The sequence below is a fragment of the Lagenorhynchus albirostris genome, chromosome 1 (assembly GCF_949774975.1).
Source record: "Lagenorhynchus albirostris chromosome 1, mLagAlb1.1, whole genome shotgun sequence".
NCBI classification, from domain to species: domain Eukaryota; kingdom Metazoa; phylum Chordata; class Mammalia; order Artiodactyla; family Delphinidae; genus Lagenorhynchus; species Lagenorhynchus albirostris.
The window spans coordinates 75,014,079-75,028,543 of record NC_083095.1 but is presented as its reverse complement, the minus strand read 5'-3'; the positions used below and the strand labels follow the sequence as shown (position 1 = coordinate 75,028,543).

At 40.3% G+C, this 14,465-nt stretch overlaps 1 protein-coding gene and 1 gene segment (V, D, J or C); both read left to right on the top strand.

Moving 5' to 3' along the window:
• The window catches only part of LOC132518105 (T cell receptor alpha chain MC.7.G5-like), a 357,885-nt gene that overhangs the window by 221,666 nt on the left and 121,754 nt on the right, over window positions 1–14,465 (top strand). The window lies entirely within an intron of this gene.
• The window catches only part of LOC132518097 (T cell receptor delta constant-like), a 57,984-nt gene that overhangs the window by 15,597 nt on the left and 27,922 nt on the right, over window positions 1–14,465 (top strand). The window contains 1 exon segment of the C gene segment in view: window positions 2,589–2,601. Within this exon segment, the coding sequence occupies window positions 2,589–2,601 (13 nt within the window).

The window sequence follows — 14,465 nt, the reverse complement described above, 5'->3', positions numbered from 1 at the left end:
TAAACTGCTTAACTGTGCAAAATCAAAGAATTGCATAAAAGTATTATAACATTGCTTTCTGTATTTTTGCAAGGAATCAAATATAAGGGGACTCTCTCTTCTCTAAAGATTATAAACCTCACTTTATATTCAAACATATATAGTATTTTCTCACTGTAAATTCCCCAAGGTCGAAATATTTGCTCAAACTAATATGAATATTTTCACATGCTGGATATTAACTAATTAGCTTGCAATAAAAATAAAGCAATATATATTGCTACCAACATCTTACCAGTATTAGAAATATCACATTTTCTAACAAAAGCATTGCTTAAACATCTTTCCAAAAACTAGCTTATTATATCTTCATTTACATTTTTTTTGTTGCTAGAGGATTGAAACATTTTCCTAAGTGAATGTGTCTAACCAATGAGTGAGTTTTTTCATTTATCCTTTCACGATTTATCTTTTAAGATCTTACTGTTTTACTTATTGATTTGTGTGACTGTAATAATTTTGTGCCTCTGAGTTTTATTGCATTTAACCACAATAACAGCGTTGGTGAAACGAGATATCTGAGACATTCTAGATGCCAAAGAGCGGTTGGTGATGGCAAAGTGCCAAGGAAGGAAAAAAGGAACAGGAGGGTTATTGTACTGCTGTGTTTCACTGTGACTATGTACCACAGAGGTTGAAGTATATTAAGCCTTTGTTCAAAAACCCCAGCCGTGATCTACTGTGTATGTCTCAGCATTGGGAGAAGTCTTCTGAGTCTCATGGGGAAATAACGTATGGGTTTAGGGCCCACTTGCCGCCGACTCCTTTCTTTAGATATTTATTCCATATTATCTACTGCAATAGTTTCAGATGTAAATGACTATCACCAAATAATCAGTAATAAGGAATCCCACCACATTTTAACAACTTTTATTAAATATACTCAGGGCAAAGTAAAAAATATCATGGACGAAGTAGATGGAACTAACAATGGGGAGCCTGTGTACTGGGTCACACACTCGTATATCATGAGGCAAGAAGTTGAACCCACTTCTGTCTAATTTAAATAATTATTTCTTTAAAGAGCTCAGTGCCCAGTACAAAACAAAACAAGTGCTCGGAAAGTGGTTGTTGTGAACTGAACTCCATCATACAGAGTCCATTTTTTAAAAGACTGTGTTTATAAATTCCGTATCTACAAGAAGATCCAAAAGGTGAAATTCTGACACTGAATCCCCAATTTCTAGCAGTTCATGTGTCTTGTTCTGATGAAAAAAACTGTCAAATGAGGGAGCAGAGATGGCAAGAAGGTCGTTATTAGGTAGCACTGGACAAATGACCCAGTTATGAGATGAAGAGTACAGACCCTTCACAAGTAAAACCTGAGTTATCACGAAGTACCAAGTAAGTAAACAGATGGCGGCAGGGAAACTTCTGTTGGGTAGAGTTAGCTGGGAAGAGCTCTTGGAGATGAACCTTGAGTTGGTCCTTGAAGATGCCACAAGATCCACCCTGACTGGAAATATTTCAGAGTCAAGGAATCTTCTCTCTGACCCAGTGCCTCTCCTCATCCCAGAGCAAAGGCACCACTTGTCCCCACCCACTTACACTATGTGTTTTTGAAAGATATTTCCTAGGAACTAAGAAAAATTTCTGTTCAATCAGAGGATCAATCAATGTGAATACCACTATCTGATCTGAGAGTTGACCAGTCCTGGGCTCTCTTTCACTCTTCCCCAGACCCTGCATATGTTCAATGCTAATTAATTAATCCCTTCATCCTGGGATTACAATCACCAGTTAGCACACCAGGTCCAATTGCTATTTTTAAGTCCACAAGAGAAAAAGTGATGAACAGTGGAGGAAAACTGTACCTATGCTTCCACCCAGATTGTCCAAAATAACCGGGCTTATGGCTTAAAGGATAGAATACATCAGCTCAATAAAATAAAATCAGAAGAGCCCATTTCAGGGAATATAAACAATTCACAAATATAACACTTTTAATGAAATTCTCATTTTTAGAGCAGAAACAGAACATGTCTTCCCTGGGTTACATATTTCTAAAAGAGCAGATTCTTTTAGATATGAATTTTTCAGCATCTAGTGATGGTTTATAACATTTCTTTCTGGTATAGCGGAATGGAGGCATTCACAGTTACAGGAAGAAGAAATGTGACTAGTTTGGGGCTTCACATAAGAGAAATCATGCAGAAAAAAAAAATACTCCAAGCCAAAAGAAGACGTTTTAAAACATTGCAAAATCTCAGATTACTTGCTGGTTGCAATGGGAATATGAAACTTTACAAAGGATAGAATTTTCTGTCACCATCTTATCCTAGTGATCAATCTTAGCCTCATCAAGTCATTAGGTCTATCCTGACATGATGCCATACACAGGACACAACCTCCTTTACACAGTGTTCCTGCCAGAAATAAACAAAGCCTAATCCAACCTTTAGTTCTAGCAGGACACAAGGGAGCTAGAAGAACAAGTTAAAGGATTCCACAAAGAAACACCTAGACAAATCCAGAAGGTGAGACATTCTACAGGACAATAGGCTAGTCCCTTCAATAATCAATGTGATGAAAAGAAAAAACAAGTACAGTGGAGGGAAAGTAGTAGGAGAACTATTACAGAATAAAGAAACTTAAAATGCTTAGCAACCTAATTAAATGCATAGTCTTTGATTAGATTCTTGTTTTTAAAACCCCTCAGCAAAAGATATTTGGGAAGAAGTAGGGAAATTTATCATGGACTGGCTACAAAATGATTTTAGGGAATTGTTTAAGTGGAAAGTCATAATATGGATATGTAGAACAATATTCTTCTTTTTAAAAAAATACATGCTAAAGCAGATAGAAATGAACTGTCATGGTGCTTGTAATTTATTTTTAAGTACTTGACTGAAATAAACAGCAAATATGACAAACATTAACAATTGTTAAATCTAGGTGGAGACTATAAAGATACTGATTCTGTTCACCTCTCTTTTGTAATGTTTCAAATTTTTGTAATAAAATGTTTTTAAAGTTTTCATTTCTAAGTGGCCAAGAAGGCTGCAGCAAGTTTAAGCAGTGAAAAAGTGGAAAACCACATTTATTGAAAATTAGCATACATTTTAAGAATACTGCTCTGCTCAAAGAAACCCTGAACCTGTAGGTATTTAAACAAATTAAAACTGTATGTTGCTATGACATATTTCTACAACAAAAATGAATCTGCTACTGAATACCTAGGTAGTATAAATAAGAAAACGCCAGTGATGATCTTGCACATTTTGGATTATTCTTATTCAAGAAATAAGCATAAGTGGTATATCTTAAAATCACTGCCTTTCTAGATAATAATTGCTCAAAATCCAGTCTTCCACTTGTGTGGGGATGGGAGAATGCCAGACTTCTACAGATGTACCAATGGCTCCAATCAGTGGATTGGCAAGCTCACTTCTCCTTCAGTTGGGTGAGCATCACAGAGAAGGTAAGAGAAGATTTTGACAAAAGCCAGTGTATTGGGGACCACCTGACTGAGGGGAACTTGACCAGGTTAATCCGTTCTTGGGGCTTTATATGGGTCCCGGTTTAAAAGCCTGGCCTTTTTTATTTCCAGTCCAGTTGCTAAGTATATTGCTTGACCCCTTAACCATGAAAGCCAAGCCAGTCTATTCCTCCTCTTTACGGTTTTGCCAAAAACTCAAGTCACAATACTAACTACCTGTCACTTAAGCAAGTAAACATTATTTTTAATGGAAAGGCTGAAGTATCACCACAGAAATATAGTATGGGTACTGAACATAATGTGGTCAGACTCTGGGCCTTCCCTGAGCCTTCCCACTGTCCCCAAAGCACCAACTTCATGGATCCAGCATCTGAGACACTGAGTACCACCAAGGAGAACAAACCACAGGCAGAGGACATACAGATCCATGGTCTTTGACTCTAGAGTTTCCACCAAAGTATTTAGGACAATTTCATCTTTTTTAAGGAATTGGAAAGTCACTGTTCACAATGGCTTCTGACCACTTATTCCTCCATCAGTCAAAGCATATGATATAACTGATTTGCTAATCACTAGCAAACAAGAAGAGAGTGGTCAAGCAGTAGAGAAAGCCTGGGTTGACTGCTGCCATTGCAGCTTTGGCAGCACAAACCCCATGGATTAAGACAGTGGTTCTCAAAGGATGGTCCATGGACCTCTAGGAGCCCAAAGACGTTTTCAGGGAGTTTCCATGAGGTCAGAACTATTTTCATAATAATATCAAAACAATATTTGCTTATCCTAGTGTTGACATTTGCCTTGATGTTGCAAAAGCTTTGGTGGGTAAAACTGATGGTCCCTTAGCATGAGTGAAGTCAGTGGCCTTGATTCTGTATCAGTGGTCATTGTATTCTTTGTTGGTACATATTTGCAGGGCAAACAAAGCCAATTTCACATAAAAATGTTACTGACTATATTAATTGGCTAGGGCTGCCATAACAAAACACTACAGATTAGGTGACTTAAACAACAGAAATTTATTTTCTCACAGTTTTGAGGCTAGAAATTCAAGATCAAGATTCCCACAGAGCTGGTTTCTCTTTGAACCCTCCCTCCTTGGCTTGGAGATGACCACTTTTTCACTGTGTCCTCATATGGACTTTCCTCTATACATGCATAGCCCTTGTGTCTCTTCTCTTTGTGTGTCCAAATTTCCTCTCCTCATAAGGACATCAGTCAGACTGGATTAGAGTACATTGTAATACAAATCAAATGGCGCCATTTAAACTAAATCATCTATTTAACAGCCATATCTACAAATACAGTTATATCATGAGATATGAGGCATAAGGATAATTAACATATGAATTTGAGGAGGACATAATTCTGTCCATAACATTGAAAAAGCAGTGAAACTATTAATTTTATTAAATCTCAACTCTTGAGTATATGTCTTTTTAGTATTCTGTGTGACAAAAGTGGAAGTACACATAAAGCACTTCTGCTGCATTCCAAATTATCATATTATCTCAAGGGAAAACATTTGTGCAATTGTTTGAGTTGCAAGCTGAACTAGCCACTTTTTCCATTCTTTTTACTTGAAAGAATGACTGACAGACAAATTATGGGTATTCAGACTTGGGTAGCTGTCAGGCATTTTCTTGAAAATGAATGAACTGAGCCTGTCACATCAAGAAAAATAATGGATTATTGTTGCTAATAATAAAAATATAAGCTTTCAAGCAAAAATAGAGTTTAGGGAAACTTGTATCTGTCACCATGAGCTGTATGGCTCACCAGTATTTAAATACTATTCTGATTTTAAAATATTAAATATATCACAGGTCATATTAACTCCTGTGATATATTTGATATTGTATAAGAAATATGTCAACACACAAAAGTTGCCTAACTCAGTGAACAAATTATTTCCCAAAAGACCAATGGATAATCATTCAAAACTATGCATAGATGAAAGTGCCATCCAAAATGCAAGCTAGACCAATGGACTTTAACGGAAAAGAATAGGAAAAGCCCATTAACATGGTTTCTGATTTCACAACGCAAATAACCTACTTTTTTGTACTACACATCTGTTTGAGGCCAGGTTTTGCTCATATATTTCACCAAACCAATATATTGCAATACATAGGAGGCATAAGCAGACATGTAAATCTAATTGTCTTCGCATAAGCCAGCTCTACCCTGATGGTTATTTGAAGACTATGATCAAACACCTTCAGTATCTCCCATCCTTTGGTCTATATTCTCCGAAGTTTTCTAGCTGTTCCTCCATGTATGTGGTTTGAAGTCTTTTCAACAGTCTGTTCCACCTTAAAAAGCACACATACACACACAGCCTGGTATTCTCCTTTCAATAGACTGCAGTTTGTCTATAACCCTCAATGAATACATGTCAATATCAGGAGCAGGGAGTAGAGATAAATAAAGCAAGTTCAAAGTCCACAATCACAAAATTAAAAGCTCTAGGATGCCCTTGTCCAATCCCTATTTCTTTTCTTGGACTGGCATCCCATAAATTTTCTCCAAGTCCTCTGAGTCTCCAGGCAGGAAGCCTGATCCCACCCAGGACTGGACAACACCATGGGAAACTCAGTCCCCTCACACCATCCCTGTCCTCTAGTCCCTTCTGAGAATGCACTTGTCTGGCCCAGCCTCCTTCCAGGAAGAGGTGAATTTCAGGATGAACCCAACCTCTGCCTGCCCCTCCCCTTTCTCACAGAAGAGCATCTCATACAACAATGCAAAGCCACAGAAAGGAAGAAAAGGCCGGGCTGCCCAGGCCATTCTAAGGCCACTCCAGGGAAGGAGACCAGCTGGAGGACTGAGAGGATACCCAGACACTTTCAAATGACAATGTCAGAATAGAAGACCAAAGACTGGGTATTTGCTGAGTGTATCAAAAGAATATCACTGGATTAGGAATTGGAGTATTGATTTCTTGTATGTTTCTTTAATTTGGGTGCCTTGGCCAGTTGTGAAACCACTCTGGATCTTTCTAGACTCCTTCATTTGAACACATAGTGGAGCAAATATATGATCCTTGAGGGCTCTCCCAACAGTGACATCCTAGGATGCTTCTCTAGAGGCACAGCCCATGCTAGATTACTCATGTTAGTGGAAAGAATGTGATTTAACTACTCCAAACATGTAGACAACATGGAACTCATTTCTCTTTGGCTTTGGAATATATTTCATGGCTTGGAGAAAATCACAACAAATATATCTTCATAATGATGCTTAACTCAGGCCAATGTTAAAAATCGAATTCTTTACAACTAATAGTGCTGTGCTCTGCTAATCAAATATAAGGTAGTATTTCACAAGACACCTAGGGCCAGAGAGAGCAAGGGACTAGGAATTGGGAAGATGTAGCTTCTGGCCATGAATCTGACACTTCCTAGCTCATCCTCTCTGAATATGAGATACTCCATCTTAAAGTGGATTCAGAAGACACTTTCTGAGCACTAGTTCATTGAGGTACTGTGCTGGCCTAGTGGACACAGAGATGAACAAGACAAACTCCTTCTCTAAGACCACAGGAAAGGGGTTTTGAGTGCAGGGATAGAGATAAGCACTGGATGCCATGAAAATTGAAGGGAAGGGGGTGCATCTAATCCAGTGCACTGTTGGGCAGCCATTTAAGACTTCCTAGGGAAGAAAACAGCTAAGCTCAGACCAGTAAATCAATAGGATCTAAGGAGGTGGGTTAGGGACAAAACTGGGGAACTGAAGAAGGAAAGGGTATTTCAGGCAAAAGCAATCACTTGGCAAAGGCAAAGAGGTATGAAAGACCATGGAGCTTTCAGGAAGCAAGTTGTTCAACACAGCTGAGTTTAGGGCAGCATGTGGAAAAGGATAAGATATAGCCTAGGAAGGCAAGCAAAACCCTGTACTCCAAGCCATCTTATCCTGAGGATAATGGGGTGCTACAATAAATTTCAGCATGTAATTTCATAGGTCAAGCCCCACAAGGCTTAGCATCTTTATTAATCAGGTATTTCTACTGTGATTATTAGCTATAACAAACATTCACAAAATCGCAGTTGCTTTACAACAAACATATATTGCCTTTGCTCATTGGTCAGCAGGCCAGCTGGACTCGGCCTCAAGTTGTGGGCTGCATTCAGGGCTGCTCTACATGTCTTCGTTCTGGGACCCAGACTGAAGCAGCAGTGACCCTCTGAGCACACTCTTCTCACCTCAGAGGACAAAGGTTCAAGAGTGCTGGCAGAAATCCATGATGTCATGCCATGTGGAGCCTCAGCCTAGAACTGGCACTGTCACCTCCACCCACAATCTATGGATCCATGCACGGCCACGCTCCAGGTCAATGGAGTGGGATGTACACCCACCTGGAGTGGAGGCCCTGCAAAGTCCCGTGGCAAAGTCCCTGGATGATACTCCTGGTACAGGGAGGAGTGAAGCACTGGGAAACACAGCAGCTGCATTCTCCTCAGGATTCAGCACCCCAAAACTTTCTGCCATGGCCACAGGATTGTAAGATTCACGGCCCCAGACCCACAAGATTGCAGAGTTTAAGTGTTGGTTTCCTCGAGATTTTAATTGCCTTTTCATTCCCAACTTTTTTGTTTCTTAAAGCTAGTTCCATTCAAACCAGTCTCTGATGGCTGCTTGGGAAAGTCTGTGCACCAGCACTAGGAGGGAGTCAGTGGGCCTCACAGGGGTGCATCAGAAGCCGAATTTACTATTCAACACGCTAACCACCCACCTGTTGCCATTTCAAAGACTGGCACCTAAACCAGCCATACTCAACCGTCCAAGTTCAATGTTTTATTCCCAACTGGCCTCTCCCCATGAGGTCCACATTCTCCTGCTCTCTGCTCAAGCCATCCGTTGTTACATTGTCTGTTACTGAGAAAATAACATTTCTGCTTCTCCAGTTTTCCTATTCATTCTTTGAGTTTTTTAATCAGCAAAAGAGTGTTAGACCATGTGTGTGGAGATGATGTTGCTTGGAGTTCACGGAGCAGAAATACAGTTGTATGGAGGGTGGGAAGGAGTTGTCACAAGATTATAAGGAAAATTGTTATACTTAAATTAAGCCATGGATTTAGATAAGATCCTCCAAAGAAAGTGTGAAGATCAACCTTTTTTCAATCCTGCTCTCTCTTGATAACAACAGCAAAAGAATTCACACTCTCCTTTAATGGTTAACATTCCATGAGGGTACTTTCAATGACTCCAGTGTATCTCTTTATTTTCATAATAATAGACACACAGATCAAAGGCTAACCAAGACCAATGTGTTGAGATCACCAAAGTTTTCAAAAAGGGTATGATGATGTTAAAAATCAGAAGTCCAACAAGAATATAAATAAATAGCATGGCCTGAATTTGGCCAGAGCCACTGCGCCTAGGTTCACAGGTTGTGTCTGGCACGAGGACCCTCGGCCAAGGGGACAAGTGGGGCTAAAATTCAGCTCCAGCTCTGCTGTCCCTGGTGAGGAGCTGCCTCAGCTGGAGAAAGGGAAGCCTTTCATAAAGCTCACAAAGGTGCCTTCTGTTTGCCAAGCTTGAACACTAGGCGATGCCACTGCATTTCCCCAGCGGGTTGCCCTTTCCAAGTCACACCAAGAAACATATGGACTACTGGCCCTGAATTTAGCCACGAGCTAGTCAATGGAGAGGATAAAATTCTAAGTTTATATGAAAGCCTTTTCGACTCTGTAACACCCTCCACGTGTAAAGTAGGGCAGGCAGAGGTGATTTGGAAGCATAGCACGTGAGAGCAGAAATTACATTGACCACAAAACTTTTCTACAGCTTATAGAACCCAGTTGAGACATTCAGGTCTGACAGACTCCTCTGTGGGAAACCATCTGAGAGGAGACTGGCCAGAAAGCACAGATAGGAGAAGATGTCATGATTTCTGAAAGTCCATTCTAGTTGCAAACTCCAGGGCAGATCCCAGCAGCAGGGCAGAAGAGCCTGAGAAAGAAGCACCCAGGTGAGCCTGCTCTGACCTGCAGCCAAGACTCTGATATTGCTGAAGCTTGACTTGGAGAAAAATCCTATGACGGGTGTTCTCAGAGGCCCCATAGAACAAAACCAAGGGGAGGTTTTTGTAAAGCTCTGTAGCACTGTGGGTGGGATTTACGAGCACATTGCTACAAAACCCACAGAGACCTGTACAGAAACTGTAGGGGCAAAAGTGGAATTTCCCCCTGAATTCCTCATCCTGGCTACCATGACTATCAGACTAATTTTCCCATGACTCCCTGACTGAACTCCCACAAAATACCAGCTGCCATTTTTGCTTCACATAAGGCATCCAGTCCCAAGTTCATTAAAATGTTGTAACCGATATTCTGATGGAAACTTGCATGTTCCAAACTTAAATCTGACCATTCGTTAAGCAGGGAATTTCCTGCAAATGTTCTATCGTATTTATATTTTCCAGTGTTTCCTTTCTAAAGCTAACTCCCAAAGGGCTTTGCTATGCTTTCCAGTTTCATCACAAGGTCAATGTACAAGTTAATTTTTTAAATTTCTTCAGCCCAATAGGTGCCTGGAATAACAGAGAAATGGAAAGATTTCCTCTTCCATTTCTCTATTATTCCAGGCACCTATTGGGAGCAAAAAGCTCAAGCTTGGACTACCTTGGGACCTACAACAACCATAAAACGTGCTCTTGGTGTCACTGTTCTAACAGCCAATTACTCACTCAGTTTCTTCTGCAGCGTTTGTTCCTCAGTATCTTTTTCTAATCTTGATACTTAGGCCTCCACTTTATAAATTCATATTTCCTTCTTTGACATCTACTCATAGTGTTGATAGTCTACAAAATTTCCACCACTCATTTCTTCCTCCCAGCCTCCCTCACCCTGAGCTTTACACCTTCCAACAATAAACCTTCCCAGAACATTAGTATCTCAACTGAAAAATGACGCAAAACAGGTCCCTTCCTATTCCGGTTTTTTGCTTCTCAGTCCTACCCCAACCCATGTAGGACTGGAAAGTTAGGACCACCTTCCCCGTTTGTGGACACTTTCTCAGAGATCTGTCACCAGAGAAGCATTTGGGGCTGAGTCCATGATACTATAACACTTGAAGATGCCTGACTCAGAAAGACTTGCAAGTTTGTACCTAAATTCAGGTCCAGCTACTGTATCACTGGAATTTGCCATTGGAAAAGGTGGGCTATGTTCGTACCGCTCCTTGAAAGTCCCAGAATTGAATCTCAGATTCTACAGGATATATGGATGTATGAAGCTCAAGTGCACCAGTTCTATGGACTGTGATGGGAGCTGTCCAGATCATAGGCCTTCAGTGGAAGAAGGAAACATTGTCACCTTAAAAAACTCCAACTCTCTCGGCTACTTGTGTTCTCTGATACCACACCTCATTCTACCATTTATGTTAGATCAAATCTACTGAAAAATAAACTGGACAAAGACATAGTCTTTGCAAGTCTTCAGACTCAAAGTAAAGTAAATGAATCTGACTCCAGAGTAAAATCTTTCCCTCTCTCTAGCACAGAATCCAAGAGCTAGGTATAAAGCAGGTCTTTATGCACCCTATTTTTACATTTGGATAATTCCTCCCGCTTCCTGTACAAAGGTTCTACATATGGAGAATTCCGTGATGAAAATGGAGACTCCACCCTACATACACTAATAACTCAACTATCAGTGTAGAATGAGTGTGTAAAGGGAAGACAATTTTGTACTAAGATTATTTAGCTTCTATTTACAGATGAAAAACAATAGACACTTTCTTCCTACACTGGCTTTCTCTCTGGATAGAGTGTTTGCCATTGCTTTTTGGCTTCCACACCCCAAGCCATCTGTTCTCCACCACATCTGGAGGAGGATCTCCTGGTTCAGCATTGTTGACGCCATCACACTGATCCCAGAAATCAGACCTAACTATATACATTGGCTAGTAAACCTGGAAAAGCCCATATTCTAAGATAGAGGTGGAAAGTGGTGGGATGGATGGAACCTGGGTGCTGGGAAACTGCTCAAGTCCACTGCTGACTCAGTCTTCTCACCACCCACCTAATAATGTCTTACTTATGAGGCACCAGAAACCCAGAATAACCACATTCTGTGGTTCCTGTACCCCCTGACACCCCACATTTGAGTTCCTTTCCTATTCAGAGAACAAAAGCTGCTGGCTTTGAGCCAGTTCACAACAGATGTGGGGCACAACCACCAACTACCCAGGAAGCATTCACCAGGGCAGGGCATGAGAAAGTCCCATACTTGTGATCCCATCAATCACCTGACACCTGCCCAAAGAGAGAGACTGGGAGACTTTCTCCTGAGCATCTTCACAGATTTAATGCTTCCTGTTGAGAACTGAGGATCCTGAGTCATGACTAAGTTTAGGAGACTGAAAGTTAAGTGAATTATTGGAAAGTAGTTATTACAACTCTACAGGTACCATAGAAATGCCTGCAGATCTATCCAAAACTTTGATACAATGCCTTCCTAAATCACTGACCTTACCCATCTCACTCTCTGAATCCATGAGGTGATCACACACTGGATGGGCTTTCAAAGCTGTGAGCAGAAGGACCTTTCCTTTCTCCACATGCAGGTCAATGGGGCTGGAGATTCTGCTCCCGAGAATGTTATTGCTAGCTTGTGCCAGACCTTACAAGGATGTCCTTGTACTGCAACTCTCTGCAAGAGACTGTATCCTGGCTTTCCCTAAGTCTGTAGATTTCTTTTACCACTTTTGTGACCCAAGAAAATAGTCCCTTCTGTGGACTGCCTACTTCATAAAGCTAAGAAAAATAGGAAGCATATGGACAAAGTATAAGGAAATACACAAAAACATTAGTACCAGGGAAAATACTCTTGTAGACTCGGAGTATTTAAAACTTGAATTGATATTAACCTTATCTCCCCAGCAAATGTAAAGGTCAGTATTAAAATGTGTATTTTCTCAGTGTCTCTGAAAGAAAATATGAGAATTCATGGAGTACAGAATCTTTGAATCCTGCAGTTTCCACACCAATAAACAAAAGTGCTTCACTGTAGCTGGAATGATCCAAAGCCTTGGCAGTAGCTAAGGGAGGCTGCAGCTGCCAACCCTCTGCAAACTGTAAAGTAGGTCATCCACGGCTCCTTGTTCTCATCTTTCTGGGCCTTTTCCCTGGACCCTCCTCCCCATCACATCCCTCATATGCTTCTATTTTATTCCCTTCAAAACCTGGTATCAAGAAATGACCTGAAACTAGTTCATACTAATTTAGGGAAGAATGGAAATAGATGGAGGCTTTAGGTTTTCTAAGTTTGGGGTGGGAGGGAGGGAACATTGTATTTAATAGATATAATAGCCATGAGCTAAAGACTAAAGCAACCGTGGCAGAATTTTCAAAGCTTGAGGACACTGCCCAAAACGAGAGATGGAAGTTTGTTCTCTCCGTGTTTGGAGATTCGGTGTGGATCAGACAAAGAGAATCTGGAGTCTCTAAGCAGGCACTTCTATTCTTGTGTTCAGAAAGAGGTCCAGAATTGTGGCCAACAGAAATATAAAATTTAAATGTGTGTGACTTAATCTAATAGCAAGAATAGTTTTCCGTAGTTGACATTATTCAGCCAAGAAACAAACATCCTTATCAGAGAGTGAGTTCAGGTGGATGACTACACTAGGAAGGTTGTCTGCATGGTTGGCAGATAGAATTCAATGACCTGAGTTCTTTTCTCCTTAAAATTCATTACAATATTCCATGTCGAAAAAAACTCAACTGACACCTAAAAGCAACTACAGTTACTATTTGGGTATATTCCTTCCCAGTTTTCTTTTCAAAGTACATACTCTATATGTACTCATACTCCATATACACAATTCATCTGTTTTAACATTATAATATCAATTCCATATTTTTTTATTTGATACTTTTAGTAATCAGGTTTTTTTTTGGTTTTTGTTTTGTTTTGTTTTGTTTTGCGGTACGCGGGCCTCTCACTGTTGTGGCCTCTCCCGTTGCAGAGCACAGGCTCCGGACGCGCAGGCTCAGCGGCCATGGCTTACGGGCCCAGCCGCTCCGCAGCATGTGGGATCTTCCCGGACCAGGGCACGAACCTGTGTCCCCTGCATCGGCAGGCGGACTCCCAACCACTGCGCCACCAGGGAAGCCCAGTAATCAGTATTTTTAATGAGCTACATTAATACTGTACTTAGGAACCTGCTATGGATCAATCAGTTCTTGTGTGATGGAGAATTTGGGCAACGTCTACATTTCTCCTATTGTAAAAACTGCTTTAAGGAATATATCCATATGTGACATTTCCATTATTTAAAATTATGATATGTATATATGATGAAAACTTTATACATACATATAACTACATGTACATAACTATATTTTATGTATATAGTATATTCTTTGTAATATAAAGTAAGTCCCCCCTCTTCCTCAACTAGATTATTGAAAATGAGGGTTACCAAACTTAGCAGAAGGAAAGAAACCATAAAAATCAGATCAGAAATAAATGAAAAAGAAATGAAGGAAACGATAGCAAAGATCAATAAAACTAAAAGCTGGTTCTTTGAGAAGATAAACAAAATTGATAAACCATTAGCCAGACTCATCAAGAAAAAAAAGAAGACTCAAATAAATAGAATTAGAAATGAAAAAGGAGAAGTAACAACTGACACTGCAGAAATACAAAGGATCATGAGAGATTACTGCAAGCAACTACATGCCAATAAAATGTCTTGCAAGAAATGGACAAATTCTTAGAAAAGCACAACCTTCCCAGACTGAACCAGGAAGAAACAGAAAACATAAATGAACCAATCACAAGCACTGAAATTGAGACTGTGATTAAAAATCTTCCAACAAACAAAAGCCCAGGATCAGATGGCTTCACAGGCGAATTCTATCAAACATTTACAGAAGAGCTAACACCTATCCTTCTCAAACTCTTCCAAATTACAGCAGAGGGAGGAACACTCCCAATCTCATCCTACGAGGGCACCATCACCCTGATACCAAAACCAGACA